General features: G+C 34.8%; 1 protein-coding gene across 3 annotated transcripts in view; it reads right to left on the bottom strand.

Moving 5' to 3' along the window:
• The window catches only part of ITGB8 (integrin subunit beta 8), a 95,864-nt gene that overhangs the window by 31,146 nt on the left and 50,395 nt on the right, over positions 1 to 14,323 (bottom strand). For all 3 annotated transcript variants that reach the window (XM_088833642.1, XM_055420557.2, XM_055420558.2), the window contains 3 exons: positions 6,409 to 6,655; positions 4,897 to 5,062; positions 4,158 to 4,316 (listed from right to left, as the gene is read on the bottom strand). In XM_088833642.1, the coding sequence (XP_088689768.1) occupies positions 4,158 to 4,316; positions 4,897 to 5,062; positions 6,409 to 6,655 (572 nt within the window). The remainder of the gene's footprint in view (positions 1 to 4,157; positions 4,317 to 4,896; positions 5,063 to 6,408; positions 6,656 to 14,323) is intronic.

The following is a 14,323-nucleotide window of genomic DNA, read 5'->3' as shown; positions in this document are numbered from 1 at the left end:
TCCCTGTATGTGACTCTGTTTTTCTCTTGCTGAAAGCTCTCTCTTACCTTAAACTAAAAGTCGTTAACAATATTAAAAAAAAAAATTGCATATAAACTTAAAACTTTCTAGGTGCTTTTTGCTTGGGTGAAATCCCCTTTACTTTGCTGATGGTGCATGTTCATAAAACCCAGAGGTGCTAACACTCTAATCTTATCTGTTTAATTTTGAAAGTTTTTTATACAGTGTTAAGCAGAGAAAAAGTATTAATCAGGAAATAGGGCGAAAGTTTTGATTATATGCTTTAGTTTAGCCATATTAGAATTAACTTTATTATTCTTATAACATATTAGTAATTTCTATGAGACTAAACAAATTAAAGGACTTCTGGGAGTTAGAGGAGGAGTGAAGAATCACTGACCTTAAAATGATGAGGCACAAAAAGAAAAAAAAAGGTTCAGAGAAAGAAACACCAAATCAAAGCTACTAAATACAATTAGCAGTGTGGTAGGATCTTGCCTTGGAGAAGGCAATGGCACCCCACTCCAGTACTCTTGCCCGGAAAATCCCATGGACGGCGGAGCCTGGTGGGCTGCCGTCTATGGGGTTGCACAGAGTCGGACATGACTGAAGCGACTTAGTAGCAGCAGCAGGATCTTGCCTATTTGCATGTCTTCATAAGGACTGAGAGTCACAGCAATATTTGAAAATCTCATTGTTTGACCTGTTTGCCTCTTCCAAATATTTGCTCCCTAGGCCCTTTTCATTGTTTTTGGAGACTCTGGCATTACCCGTGGTTGAGGGTGGGATGAATGGTTGTGAAGAGGGCTCTGAATGAGGTTAGGAATCTGGAGAAGCTGGGTAGTGAAACAGGATGAAATTCTAAAGCCTTGGTTTCAACAACTTGTCTTCTACACCATTAATAATTTTTATACTAACCTCTACCATTTTAGAATGAATTTTTAAGTTTTAAACTGTTATTATTACTGGTAAATTGTAAAACTGTATTACTACTCAAGTTTTTCATTCTGGCACTTGGAGAAAAAGCAGTGGAAAATGTAATTTAGTTAATACTAAAACATTATTTGCCAATGGTCATATATAAAATATAACAATGTTTAAATATAAATTATTTAAAATTTTATCTCATCGTGTATTATATATAAGACAAATTATCTACTTTATTTTTTCTATAAGTAAGATTGCAACTAGAAAGTAGAGTAAAATTTACACCAAGAACTTCACCACTGTATTCCTTCTAGGTATCCCTTGAGACAGTATGGCAAAGTAGTTAAGAATATGTATTTATTAAAAGATTGAACTGGATTGAACCCCGATTTTACCACTGATTAACTTTTTAGCTGTGTCCTCAGTCAAGTTTCTTAATTTCTTATACCCTCAGTTTTTCTGTTTATAAAAAAAAGATAATTATGACTACCTTACCAAGTTGTTATAAAGATAAATTTCATACAGTATGGACTGTACTGTATGCGATATACTGATACTGTATGTATGTAGCAATAGTGATTTCAGTTAATAAAACCTCAAAACATGGTGGATGTTACTATTCTGAAATTCACATTGATCCTCATGAAATAGCTATGTGAATAAGCAGTAGAACCTGGATGATTAAATTAGACATATGAAAGGCCTTTTATCAGTTATTACCTTTTATAAATGAAAGAACCAGAGTCTTGGACCAAGAGGCCCAGATACTATTCAACATTACTGGTATTGGCTGCTGGAGATAAAACTAAGAAGCAAAATATTTGATTGCTTGTCTAAACTTTATCTTTTCAAATTCCTCTATCATGGCTGAATAGGAGAGAACAGAAGTTGTTTTAAAATGAGCAGATAAATACGCTTAGAGTTAAGCTCAGGGTAGCTTTGGATAGAGGAGCTTTCAGAGAATTAGTACATCTTGTGTGTATAAATGCACAGTCAAGGGATCAATCAAAATGCTTCAGTTTCTTTTGTTTTAGGGCAGTGTCCCTGGAAATGAAGGGAATGAGACTTCTTAGGAAAGGCCTCCTTAAAACACAGGCCTGGGATAAATGAGGTAAAATATTCTTCTAAGGTAGTAGCAATATTGGTTTATTCAGTACCTATCAGTGACATGTGGAAGGTATCAGTGACATGTTCATTCTTTTAAGTAGGTAAAACAGTGTTCAAGAAGGCAAATACATTTCATGATAGTTTGTCCAAATTCCTGATATATGAGTCCAAACACTGTGTAAAATTCCGCCAGAATTATACTTTGTTTCCATAAGGTTATATGGCATGGAATATGTCTAAAAGTATGAGAACATTTCTTTGCCTTAAGGAATCCTTCCTAGATGAGCAGCAGCACCATCTGAAGTACAGTTGTGGAGAGCTGACTTCAGTGACTTGGCAAACCTTTTAAAAGGATAATTGCAGTGCATTTTGAGAATAATGTAATTATTATTTTTCCTTAAAAAAAAAAAGCTTCTACTTTTCTCACAATAGAATGGTGCCTTTTGTCTTCTCTCAACTCCCAGTAAATGAATTAGAACTCTATCTCAGATTAAAAGAGATGGAACAGAAGGAAAGATAAGAAATGACTAAAATGGATGAGTCTACTGAAGTGAAATGTGACTGAGTAGGAGAGAATCAACAATGAGAAAGACACTGAGGGAATAACTCCAAATCCTAGATTTCAAAATTCAAATTCTAGCTACTTTAAAAAAATCTTTAAATGTTGAGGTTGCTTTCGAGAATCTAAACCAACCAAGGGTTGATCTTGTTGTATGTGGTAATGCAGTTGTTCCTTTAGACTTTCAAAAAGTCTGGTAGGGAATTTCAGATTAACTAACTAAAACTATTTAAATTTCAGTTATAGGAACCACATACATTTCAGCACAATTTATATGCTTCTGATATTACATTTCCCAAACTGTACATGAAGTGTCTTCAAGCACGGTGGTACACTCATCAGCGTGCCGCAAAATATCTTAAATATTTAAGGGAAGCATAGCGATACTTGACATCTGTCAGGTATCCATGAACTACCAGCTGGAAGTGGTTCACAGCTTTATGATTACATTTGGCTCTGTTCTTTTACATGATGTCATATCTTAGCAAAACTAAGCAGCATGAAAATCAGTATGTAACAGAAAATGAGGGTGGCTATGTCCTGTTTGATTCCAAGGCTTGGGAAGTTCCCATTATAACATATTTACTAAGAATGACACAAATTTTATATATATATATATATATATATATATATGATTCATCTGTATTATTGTTTTAACTGGCTACTAGGTTTTTAGAACATAAATAGTTACGTTATTTGGCCCTAATTACTTAACAGAACTGTCAGGCTGTCTGTTTGTTTTGCTTATGTATACCAGGGTAAAGATTACTAAGACCTAGGTGCCACAATATAAGAAAGTTTGGAAGCTTTTGTTCTAACATTTGCATGCATGTATATACAGGGATCGTATCACAAATAAATGATGCTTTATGCAATTGATTTTCTACATGAAGAATAGCTAATGTTGGGGAATATGTTTCTAGGAAATTGTATGTAAATATATGATTCAGAGGTAAAACTAACCCTCAGGAAGCTCCCTTCTCCAGGACATCTTCCTGACCCAGGGATCAAACCCAGGTCTCCAGCATTGCAGGTAGATTATTTACCATCTGAACCACCAGGGAAGCCCAAATAAAGATAAACTTCAGAAGGAAGGAGTGAAGTATAAAATATTGAAAGCCAACCTTGTTTTACTCCTTTTTTCCCCTAGTCTCTACTTAGATTCTGTTTTACTCAGGATTCGTCAGGTCAAATACACTTTTCTTCATCTCTAATATGTTTTTCAATACTAACCCTGTAGAACTAGCTACAAGTAATGTAGTCAGGCAAAGCTCTTTTCCTTTGAAGGTTCTTCAGTTGCATAAAAAAGTAAGCTTTTCTATAACTTTTATTTTCATAAATTATACATTGCTTGGTAGGACAGCAGAGAGTCAGCTACTAGATGTTATCCATGTATTTCAGCCTTACATTTTGCATTGTTCTGTAACTTGTCTCTCATGACTTGTCCTGACTTTGCATCATGACCCTTTAGGTAATTTCTTGGTACAGGGACAGCTGAATTTGCCAATTTAAACTTATACTAACCCAAAGAGTCACAATTACTAATAGGCTATTGTTACATTACCATGCTTGTTGATCTGACGTAGACGTTGTTTTTCAGATGGCAGTTTCCGTCATTTGGCACCACTATGCCTGCCAATTTGCTATCGAGAGCAAGATGAGATGTCTGATCTGTCATCACCAGCAGCAATCTTTTAGCTTCTTTTCGCCATCCAATATGACTCTTAAAATAAACATGTAATTAGATCTTGTACAATAACATAGAACTTTACTGTGGTCTGTATCTCAAGTAATCATAAAATATAAGTTAACAAACATTAAGTCAGGCTAGAATTATGTGCATAAATTCAGTGCTGTTTCACAAATAGCATTAACTTTTATTTGTATATCCTCTTCCTCAGCCATTAAACCACACTAGTTCCTGGCAAGAGACTTTTGATGTTCCCGCAGAGGAAGAAAAGGCCAGGTTTACAAAGTGTAGACTGCCTAATGTGATGTGAGTAGGATAACAAGCTATTTCTGGTTCTTCCTTGGAGAGTAGTGAGTGAAAAGAGCAGACCTTTTGGAAATGATTTTCCAAGAACATAAGTTTTTCTTTTCCTTATATCTTTTCCTATTTATAAACTTCTCCTAATTTAGTCCCTCTGTCCTGAACACATACCAAAATGAGTATCACTGGTGACAAACAAGAGATAGGAGAAGAATGTATTCTTTTATGCAGTGTTTCACTCCATAAAGAGAAATCATAAATTCTTGGGGAATTTTATATCTGAGCAAACACTCAATAATATGAAACTTCTTACCTCACAGACAGCTGCCTGAAGCATAGCATCAAAACCTCCTTCAGGTGTATCTATATTTCCAGAGATCTTCTGTCTGTGAACTGCTTTTTCAAACTCAGTGATGTTCTCCGTCAAAGACAGCACGTGGATATACCCATGGGGAGGCATACAGTCTAAGTTGTAGTCACTGTATGGGTAAAGAAGAAATGCAAATTGTTTTGCTGTGTGTCCTTCAAAGATCCAAAATATTACTCATGTAAAAGTATGTGGTTGATTTGAGAAGGGAATACTATTTTTTTGCCAATAAAACTTTATTAAGAAAAATATATATTTTATAAAATCAGAGAAAAGCTCAATATTGCTGAATATTTATTTGCAGGTAGGAATATAATGGCTTGGTTTCAAAACATAAAGAAGATTAAGCATGTTCCTTTAATGTAGGACACCTAAGGGCTTTTATTATGCTAATATACACTATTAATTTTTATGAGGAGAATTTTCAGTGATTTCCTATCACATTTGTTCATAGAACAACTTAAAAAAACTTTTGGGGAAATATTGTTAGGAATTTAGTTAAAATACTATCTTTTTGTTAGATATTTTAAAATATTTTATTAATTTTAAAGTGATTCTTATAGAATCATTGATGAATGGTCAAAATTCATTAAGATTGTTTTGAGAATTCCATGATGTCCTCAAAGGTAAGGATTATTTCTCAGGTGCATCTGTGCTTAGGGAGAAGGTGTATGAAGCTCCATATGGAGATGCATCAGTCTTTTTCCACTACAACAGACAGCAGGGCTGTTTTGGTAAATTAGACTATATACACTGTAAAGTGATTTGGGCAATGTATGGAAGTCAGAAAGAAGATGATAAAATTAAATGTTTTGTTAAGGAAGAACTGAACACATTTATATTTGCTCTCCGAAAATTCAACAGGCTAAATGTTGTTTGAGAAATTCGTATTTTAAAGGTCAGTTTTCCTTTCACAGTAGGGCACACATTATTTATAATCAGCCTTCCAAAATGATAAGAAAAAGAACTCTTTCTAGCAAACAAATTCTCATCTTTTGACCTACCGACCCTCCATGTGCTAGCTGAGTTTTCTCTGAAATAACATTATAAGCAATGTAATTATAAACACAGTCACAATACAGTAATGTAAATGTAGGTGCAATACTGGCAAAATAAGTACTTTAAAATTGATAAGCCTTGCTTCAGCAAATTTGGAGCAATAAAAAAGAGAAATACAGAATATTCAAAGAGGTATTTATATATATGGTAGCCATACCAATATATATATATATTGAATGTTTGTAATAAAAACTAAGTGAAAAAGTATAAAAATAAAAGCCCCCTTCAATATTAGAAGTTTTCAGATAGGAACGTCCTTCCTCTATAAATATTTTTATTTCTCATTTAATTAAAACAAAAATAGATAATTTAGTAACTCCTTGATATAAAACCAAAATGAGATTTTACAAGATTTTAAACTTGTTTAGCATTAGGAAGTCCATGTTTGGTACTAGATACCTGCATTGATTATGAATTCTTTCTGGATGGATACTAATGTATGGTGAAACTGTTTTATCAACGTATGAGCCAAATCCAAGGCGAAAGTCACGGGAGAAAAATGCCATTTTTCTAGATAAATCATTTCCAACTGAATTTAATTTTTCAATATTATTGTGCATTGATGCTGAGACATCAACCAGATAATAAAGATCCACAGGATATTTCTTCAGAGGATGAATTTTCAGCATAAAATTAGCTTCAGCTCCTAGTTCAAAGAAAGACAAACATAATGTAGTATTCATTTTTAACATCCAGGTTAAGCTATCAATAAATCAGTCACATTTTAGATATAGAACAGTGATCACTAATTTGTACATAATGAGGGAAATTGGGAATATTCTGGAATAATTTTACGGCAGTTAGAAGAACATACCAATGTTTTAGTCTCCAACTTCTACAAAGCATTTCTCATAATTCTATGGGGCAAAAATAACAGCAAACAGACCAACTCAATATAAATGTAATAGGGAATCTATTTATCATCATATGAACCTGCATTTCTAGTGTCTAGTGTCTGCACAGCCCAGACATCAAGCAGCATTCTATTATGAGAGACTAAAAGATTGTGTTTGTTTGCAGGTGACTTTTAGGTTTGAAGACATCCAGAAAGGCATTCTAAGAAAATTTACTCTTTATTGGATGCAGATGCAAATTAATTCTTTTGGGTTAAGACATATTTATATATAAGAAGCAGAAACTCTGGTACTAAGCACATTAAGCTATTCAGAATACTTACTACCTCATCATGAATTGTTTGGTAAGATTCTTCCCAACCATTAGTTGTAAGAAAAAGTGAGACAGTGGTCTAAAGAATGACATGCAGCAGCCACACTGAGAACCTAAGCTATGTAGGGGACCACATTTGTCCAATGCATAATGAGTGCTTGATAAACATATGTGTTGAAGAGGGATCACAGAGGCAAAGGAACTGGATGAGAAGAGAAGGTCACCATAAGGAGAACTGTTGGAGCCTCCAAAAGACAACTGTCTTTGCAATACAGTTTTATTTAGTTCTCTGTCCATTATCATGTGATACAAAGATCTGGTACCTTTCAGAATGAGTACTTCTGTATTTAACTTTTTAAAGTACATGGTAAAAAGTTATCAATTTAAATACAGACAATTTGTGAATTTTACTTTTTTAAACAATGAAGCAAATTCTTTGTAAGTCATTAATTATTTGTATATGGGGAATATTTTGAATGGAAAAAAATGAATAAATACCAATTTGAGTAGCCTGATCTACTTATGAAAAGGAATCCTATAATCTATCAAATCATTTTCAGTCTTAATATGCTTAAACATATAGCATATTTTAAGCATAATAATAGAAAAATATAGCATAAGAATAGCAACATTATAAACTTATTTAATAGTTCAGATGTTTTTCAGCCAGATTATGGAATGTATTCAAAATAATAAGCTTTTTGGTTTATTAATATTAATTATGGGCGAAAGTGGCTATTTACTTATTCCTAAATTTGCCTTTACATGCGGGAAAATTCTTTATTATAACATCTCTGTTTCATCAGCCTCAGTTTAGGAGGAGAAATTGGGTTTGCATAGCCCAGCCCAGTCAACATTTTTAGGAGCTGGGTTGCCTACAAAGAGCATATATTCAGTTCTGCTTTCTAAGTATATGTTGAAAAAGCCTACCCATGGAAATGACCTGAAGTTTGGGTAGAGAAGTTTAATTCAGGAGAATGATAGAATCGGGCAGACAGAGCTGAATTGATGAAAAATAGAAATGGAGTATGTTGGGAAGTGTAGTTCATGTGGAGGAGCTTGTGTTTTAATATGTGGGTCAGCATTTAATTTTTTTTTTTTTAATTTGTGTAGTTGTTTTTTAACTGTTGACTTAGGCATATGGCTGGAGGCATTAGGCACTGGCCATATGGTATCTTCACCTTGATGGATCATTGTAGTTTATGTTGGCTCTGTCTAAAGATGAATGGCTGCCTATTTTGACAGAGTCACTGAAAAATACATCAGATATTCAGTGTATTGTGTTGAGTTGTTATATTGCTCGTTGGTTATCTCAGCCACAGGCGGAGTCTATACAGAATCAACAAAAGCACAGTCCTCGGAGGCCTGAGCTATTCGGGGAGCTCCAGCCATTCAGGGGCCTTGGCTTCCCTGGTGGCTCAGCCGGTTAAAGGACCTTTTTGTAATGCAGGAGACTCAGGTTTGATCCCTGGGTCGGGAAGATCCCCTGGATAAGGAAATGGCAACCCACTCCAGTACTCTTGCCTGGAAAATTCCATGGATGGAGGAACCTTGTAGGCTACAGTCCATGGGGTCGCAAAGAGTTGGACATGACTGAGCGACTTCACTTTCACTTTTCAGCACATATCAAGTGCTCACAGGTGAGCAAGCAAATCCTAGGCTCACTAGTCTCAGCAAAGAAGAGGGCTTTTAGGAACCCTTGCCAAATGACCAGGGTTAGAGGGTGCAGTCTGCTGTGGCTTGATTTTGGATTACATAGATGCTGGCAATAGCGCATGTACCTGGGTCAGTTGAAGACCTCAGCATGGACTGACACCTCAGTAAGACAAATTTTCACTATAGGATAAAGGAAAATCTTTCTGTACACAGGCCTTTTACTCATTGCTGGAGAGAACAATAATCGCTACTTTAAAACTGCAAATCACTTGAGTTTCCTAAAAGGTTTTAGCTTTAAGCAGTAAGCTTAAGGTGGGCAGCCCTAAATGGGCTGACCCCAGACCACTCTGCTTGTTAAGGAAGAAGTTGAAGGGGCCAAGCTTAGATTACCACATTTTGCTGATGAGCAAATGACACACCATGACACTCCCTTGTTATGCTCTCAAGTTGGCTTTGGATTGGATAATTGGATATGAAGCAGAAACCTTCTCTTCATATAGGCGGTAGAAATAAATACCTTTTCATGGGAATATGGATACTATGTCCCTTGATAAAATCCTCATTCAGTTCATAGTGGGGTTCCATCAACACTGGGCTCAAAGGGAAAATAACATTAAAAAGGTTTTGAATATACTGAATGAGAAAGAATCAAATCTAAAAATAATATCTGTGGCTATCACCACCATAATATAAAGTCCAGCAGAAAAGTCTTAATGGCTACTCAGAGAGAGGAGTTACGTGGGGATGGATTATTTTAGTGAGTAAGAGCTACTAACTGAAGTGATCTATCGAAAATATTTACCACAATATTTGGTATCTAGTAAATTCCCAGATGGCATTAGTGGTAAAGAACCCGCCTGCCAATGCAGGAGACATAAAAGACACTGGTTTGATCCATGGGTCTGGAAGATCTGCTGGAGGAGGGCATGGCAACCCACTCCAGTATTCTTGCCTGGAGAATCCCATGGACAGAGGAGCCTCGAGGGTTACAGTCCACAGGGTCGCAAAAAGTCAGACATGACTGAAGTGACTTACCACGCACACACAAATATATAGACATTAGTAATTATTACCATTATTGTTACTACTAGATTCTAAGCAACATTAGGATAAGAACTGTTTATTCATCTCTGAAGCCTCTGATTTGTTACATGCATAGCGACTCATAACTGTTCTTTAAACTATAATGAAGAATATTTTCATACAGCATTTCAGAAGGCCCGCATGTATACAATAGTAAGAAGCTGATATTTATAACTTCTTTTCCATATTTCAGGAGATCTTAAATATTAATAGTTTCTCTCTGTAAGAGGAAGAGTATCATCTGGCCCCCAAATATTTATGTCGCCACTTAGGTTAGCTACAGGAAAAGCTTCATCTTCATATTTTGAGATTTTAAAGGCTCTAATCTTATTCCCTTGATTAACTTCAAAGGCAAAAAAAAAAAAGTTTGTGACATAGAATAAGAAAGAGGACTTGGAGGTAAGTTGAGACCTACTTCCAGCTATTGCCAATATTGGTTTGAATAGACCAAAGAACTAAAGTTGTTAGAATGAGTTTTAAATCACTCAACTAATGGTGTGACCATCTCTGAAGAACTGGTTGCAACGAACATGTACACTAAGAAAAGATAACTAAAAAATATTCTGCATAAGATGAATCTAACAAGTCGTAAGAAAATATGGAGACATGTAGCAGGAAGAAAGAGCTGCCAATTTCTATTCATTGTCTTTGGGCAGAGGAAGGAGAAGAGCCAAGAATGAGACAGGTTTAAAACAGCAAGGTACAGATCCAGCACATTTCTGGATTTCTGTAGGGGTAAAATAAGGGATATGGGCCAGGTGTTGAGGAAAAATGCATGACTCTGTGTGTTTTTTTTAAGTTTTGAATTCAAGAATACCTGAAGAAGTTTACATTTTAAATTAAGCTACACTAAATCAGTTGTTTCTTTACATTATTAAAATGAATCAAGTTTGAAACATTTTCTTCAGTAGGTGCTGCTGCTGCTGCTAAGTCGCTTCAGTTGTGTCTGACTCTGTGAGACCCATAGACGGCAGCCCACCAGGCTCCCCCGTCCCTGGGATTCTCCAGGCAAGAACGCTGGAGTGGGTTGCCATTTCCTTCTCCAATGCATGAAAGTGAAAAGTGAAAGTGAAGTCGCCCAGTTGTGTCTGACTCTTAGCGACCCCATGGACTGCAGCCCACCAGGCTCCTCCGTCCATGGGATTTTCCAGGCAAGAGTACTGGAGTGGGGTGCCATTGCCTTCTCCGTTTCTTCAGTTAGTGAAGTATAAATTATACTAATCCCTGTCATATATTACTTCTGAAGCAGAAATTGAGAATTCTCTTCTCTTCCCTACCCTCCTAAAGATTTCATCTCATTTCACTGTTCTTAGGGAATATCAACTAGGATCAGTGGCCTATTTCTGTTATTATTTCTCCATAAGATTAATAGGTAAAATTAAGAAAAAGAGGTATAGTTTAAGAAGTAGAAAGTAAAAGAAAGTTTCTTTTTAAAATCTCATTTAAAATATATTTGATTTTGTGTATTTTGTACATATTCTTAATATTATTTTAAAAGCTTAGTCAGTGTATGATGTAATAGAAATATCCATAAAAGCTTTTAAAAATTCTTAATAGATGCTACATAGAAGATCATGAGTTTTTATCACACAAAAATAAAGTGATTATCTATAAATAAATCTAAGAAATAAATATCAGCATTAGGGAATAAACATATTTTACACATAGTATGCATTGTAACAGACCCTCAACTCTTATCTCTGTGTTAGAGTGTAAAGGAGTTTTACATCATAAGGAATGAGGTGTAAATATATCTCTGGAATTGCTAAAATTCCAGACACAGCTTTATATATTATGCCCCAAAGCTAGCATGTCTTTGATGCCACAGTGCATTTTTAGATGAATTTATTAAACCTATTTTAATAATTATTTGCTATATATGCAGATTATAAAAATATAGTTTTTCATAGCTATAGGAAGGATAACTTATACACACTAGACAATTATAGTATTTTCATACACAAATTTATTAGTATTGACTAAAATCAAGCCCCATACTCATTTCACCAATCTCTGGGGACAAAACCTCTACATTATCTCTCAAGTCTGGCCATTTTTCTCCTGCATTGTGACCACCACTGCTATTGCATCTACAGCACTGAAACAATTTCTCAAGTTTTGAACTATTATTTTATAGTTTCAGGAGGATTCAGCCATCATTATATCTACAAAAGAGAATAAACTAAATTCATGTAAGTGTATAAATTTAAATGTAACATACAAGTAGAAAAAATGCACTTGTAATTTTCAAATCTTAAGTATTTACAAAACAGCAAGACATTTTAAAAGGCTATTAGTCATATTTTTAGTGGCAAATAATATATGATATGCCTCATCTGTAAGCTGTTGAAAATTAACATTCAGTGAGAAAAATAAGCGAATTTGTATGGATGGGGCAAATCACACACAAAATAGAGGTAAAGATAGTTAATAAACTTAAAAAGGTTCAAGCTTTCTAGTACTAGGAACAAAACAAAAGAAAATAGCTAATGGACTAATTACACTTAACAAACTGAAGGGATTAAAAAGAATGAGAAATATGCAAAGTTGATTCTGGAACGCCTAACTGGGTATGAATTTTTCTTGTGAATAATCTAATAATATATATAACCTAGTAAATCTATGACTAGAAATGTTTCCTAAATAAATAGGTTGTTATATATATATGGCGAGACAGACAGATATAGATACATACGTGTATAATGAATATCATTGAATATTTGTTCCAACAAAGTGCATTCAAGTTTCATTGGGATTGTCTTACATTTATTGATTCACTTAGATTTTGTTATATTACTGGAATAATATATATATGTAAAACTGTAATTGTTATAATATTATTTTCCTTTCTAGGAACATAGAATTCTTCTGCATTTATTCATACTGGCTTTTAGGTAGCACAATGGACTCTACATATTTTTAAGAAAGTTTATTGCCGGACAGTTTATATTTTAGGCTGCTGCTTTGAAATGATCTCTTTTAGATTACATTTAATACTACATAGGTAATTCATTGATTTTTGAACATTTAAAAATTTTCCTTTCACAGCCTTTTAACTTTAGTGTTAGTTTTGTTTGATTTGCTTGGATTTCTGTGTAGACATATAAGATTAATTTTACTTTATCTTTTCAATATGTTTATAACTTGTATTTGGTTTTATTGTCTGATTGCTTTTATATAAAACTTTCAGAAGGATTTTTAATATGTATTAACAAAGTATTCTTCAATTTCATTTGGGCAGGAATGGACACTAAATTTTATTGTATGATTTCTGGCATCTTGAGATAACAATATATATTTTTCTTCTTTTGGCAAACTAAGATGACAAAAAATACATTGATTTTAAGATAATCAACTACTACAGGTTAAATCTACTTGTATGGTGACATTATTCTTATTCTTATTATCACATGAAGTTTAATTTTATTCTAAAATGTTATTAAGGATTTGATCCTAAAGTTATAACTTGTAAAAATTGAGTAGCTTCTATGCTTTCTCAAAAACCATGGGAGAATTTATGTAGCCTAGGGATAATGTCGGAGAAGGCAATGGCAAGCCACTCCAGTACTCTTACCTAGAAAATCCCATGGATGAAGGAGCCTGGTAGGCTGCAGTCCATGGGGTCGCTAAGGGCCGGACACGACTGAGCGACTTCACTTTCACACATTGGAGAAGGAAATGGCAACCCACTCCAGTGTTCTTGCCTGGAGAATCCCAGGGACGGGGGAGCCTTGTGGGCTTCCGTCTGTGGGGTCACACAGAGTCGGACACGACTGAAGTGACTTAGCAGCAGCAGCAGCAGCAGGGATAATGTGTTCCTTGAATGTTTGCTGCTGCTGCTGCTGCTAAGTCACTTCAGTCGTGTCCGACTCTGTGTGACCCCACAGACGGAAGCCCACCAGACTCCCCCGTCCCTGGGATTCTCCAGGCAAGAACAATGGAGTGGGTTGCCATTTCCTTCTCCAATGTGTGAAAGTGAAAAGTGAAAGTGAAGTCACTCAGTCGTGTCCAACCCTTAGCGACCCCACGGACTGCAGCCTACCAGGCTCCTCCATCCATGGGATTTTCTAGGCAGTAGTAGGTGAACATTAAAATGTATTTCCCATGAAAATATTTAGACCTAATGTTTTTAGTTTCTTTTCGAATTTTCTTAACTTCTTATATCTTTATTAGATTTCTTAGGGTTCTACTTCTTCTTGAGATAATTTTAGTCATCTATAGTCTCCTAGGAAATTATTTTTATCATAATTTATATATTTTACCATTTTTAATATTTTGAAGTTTTTACCCCAATATTTTTTCCTCTGGTCATAGTCTTGCTTTGGGTCTTCTTTTTCAAATTAGCTTTGCCAACAATTTAGCTATTAGATTTATACATTCCTTTTTAATTTCTATTTTTTATTTCATT

This window comes from Moschus berezovskii, chromosome 3 (assembly GCF_049115385.1).
Source record: "Moschus berezovskii isolate FMDL1 chromosome 3, NW_MosBer_1.0, whole genome shotgun sequence".
Classification (NCBI taxonomy): Eukaryota; Metazoa; Chordata; class Mammalia; order Artiodactyla; family Moschidae; genus Moschus; species Moschus berezovskii.
Note: the sequence above shows the minus strand (reverse complement) of the source record. Positions and strands in the feature narration are given on the sequence as shown.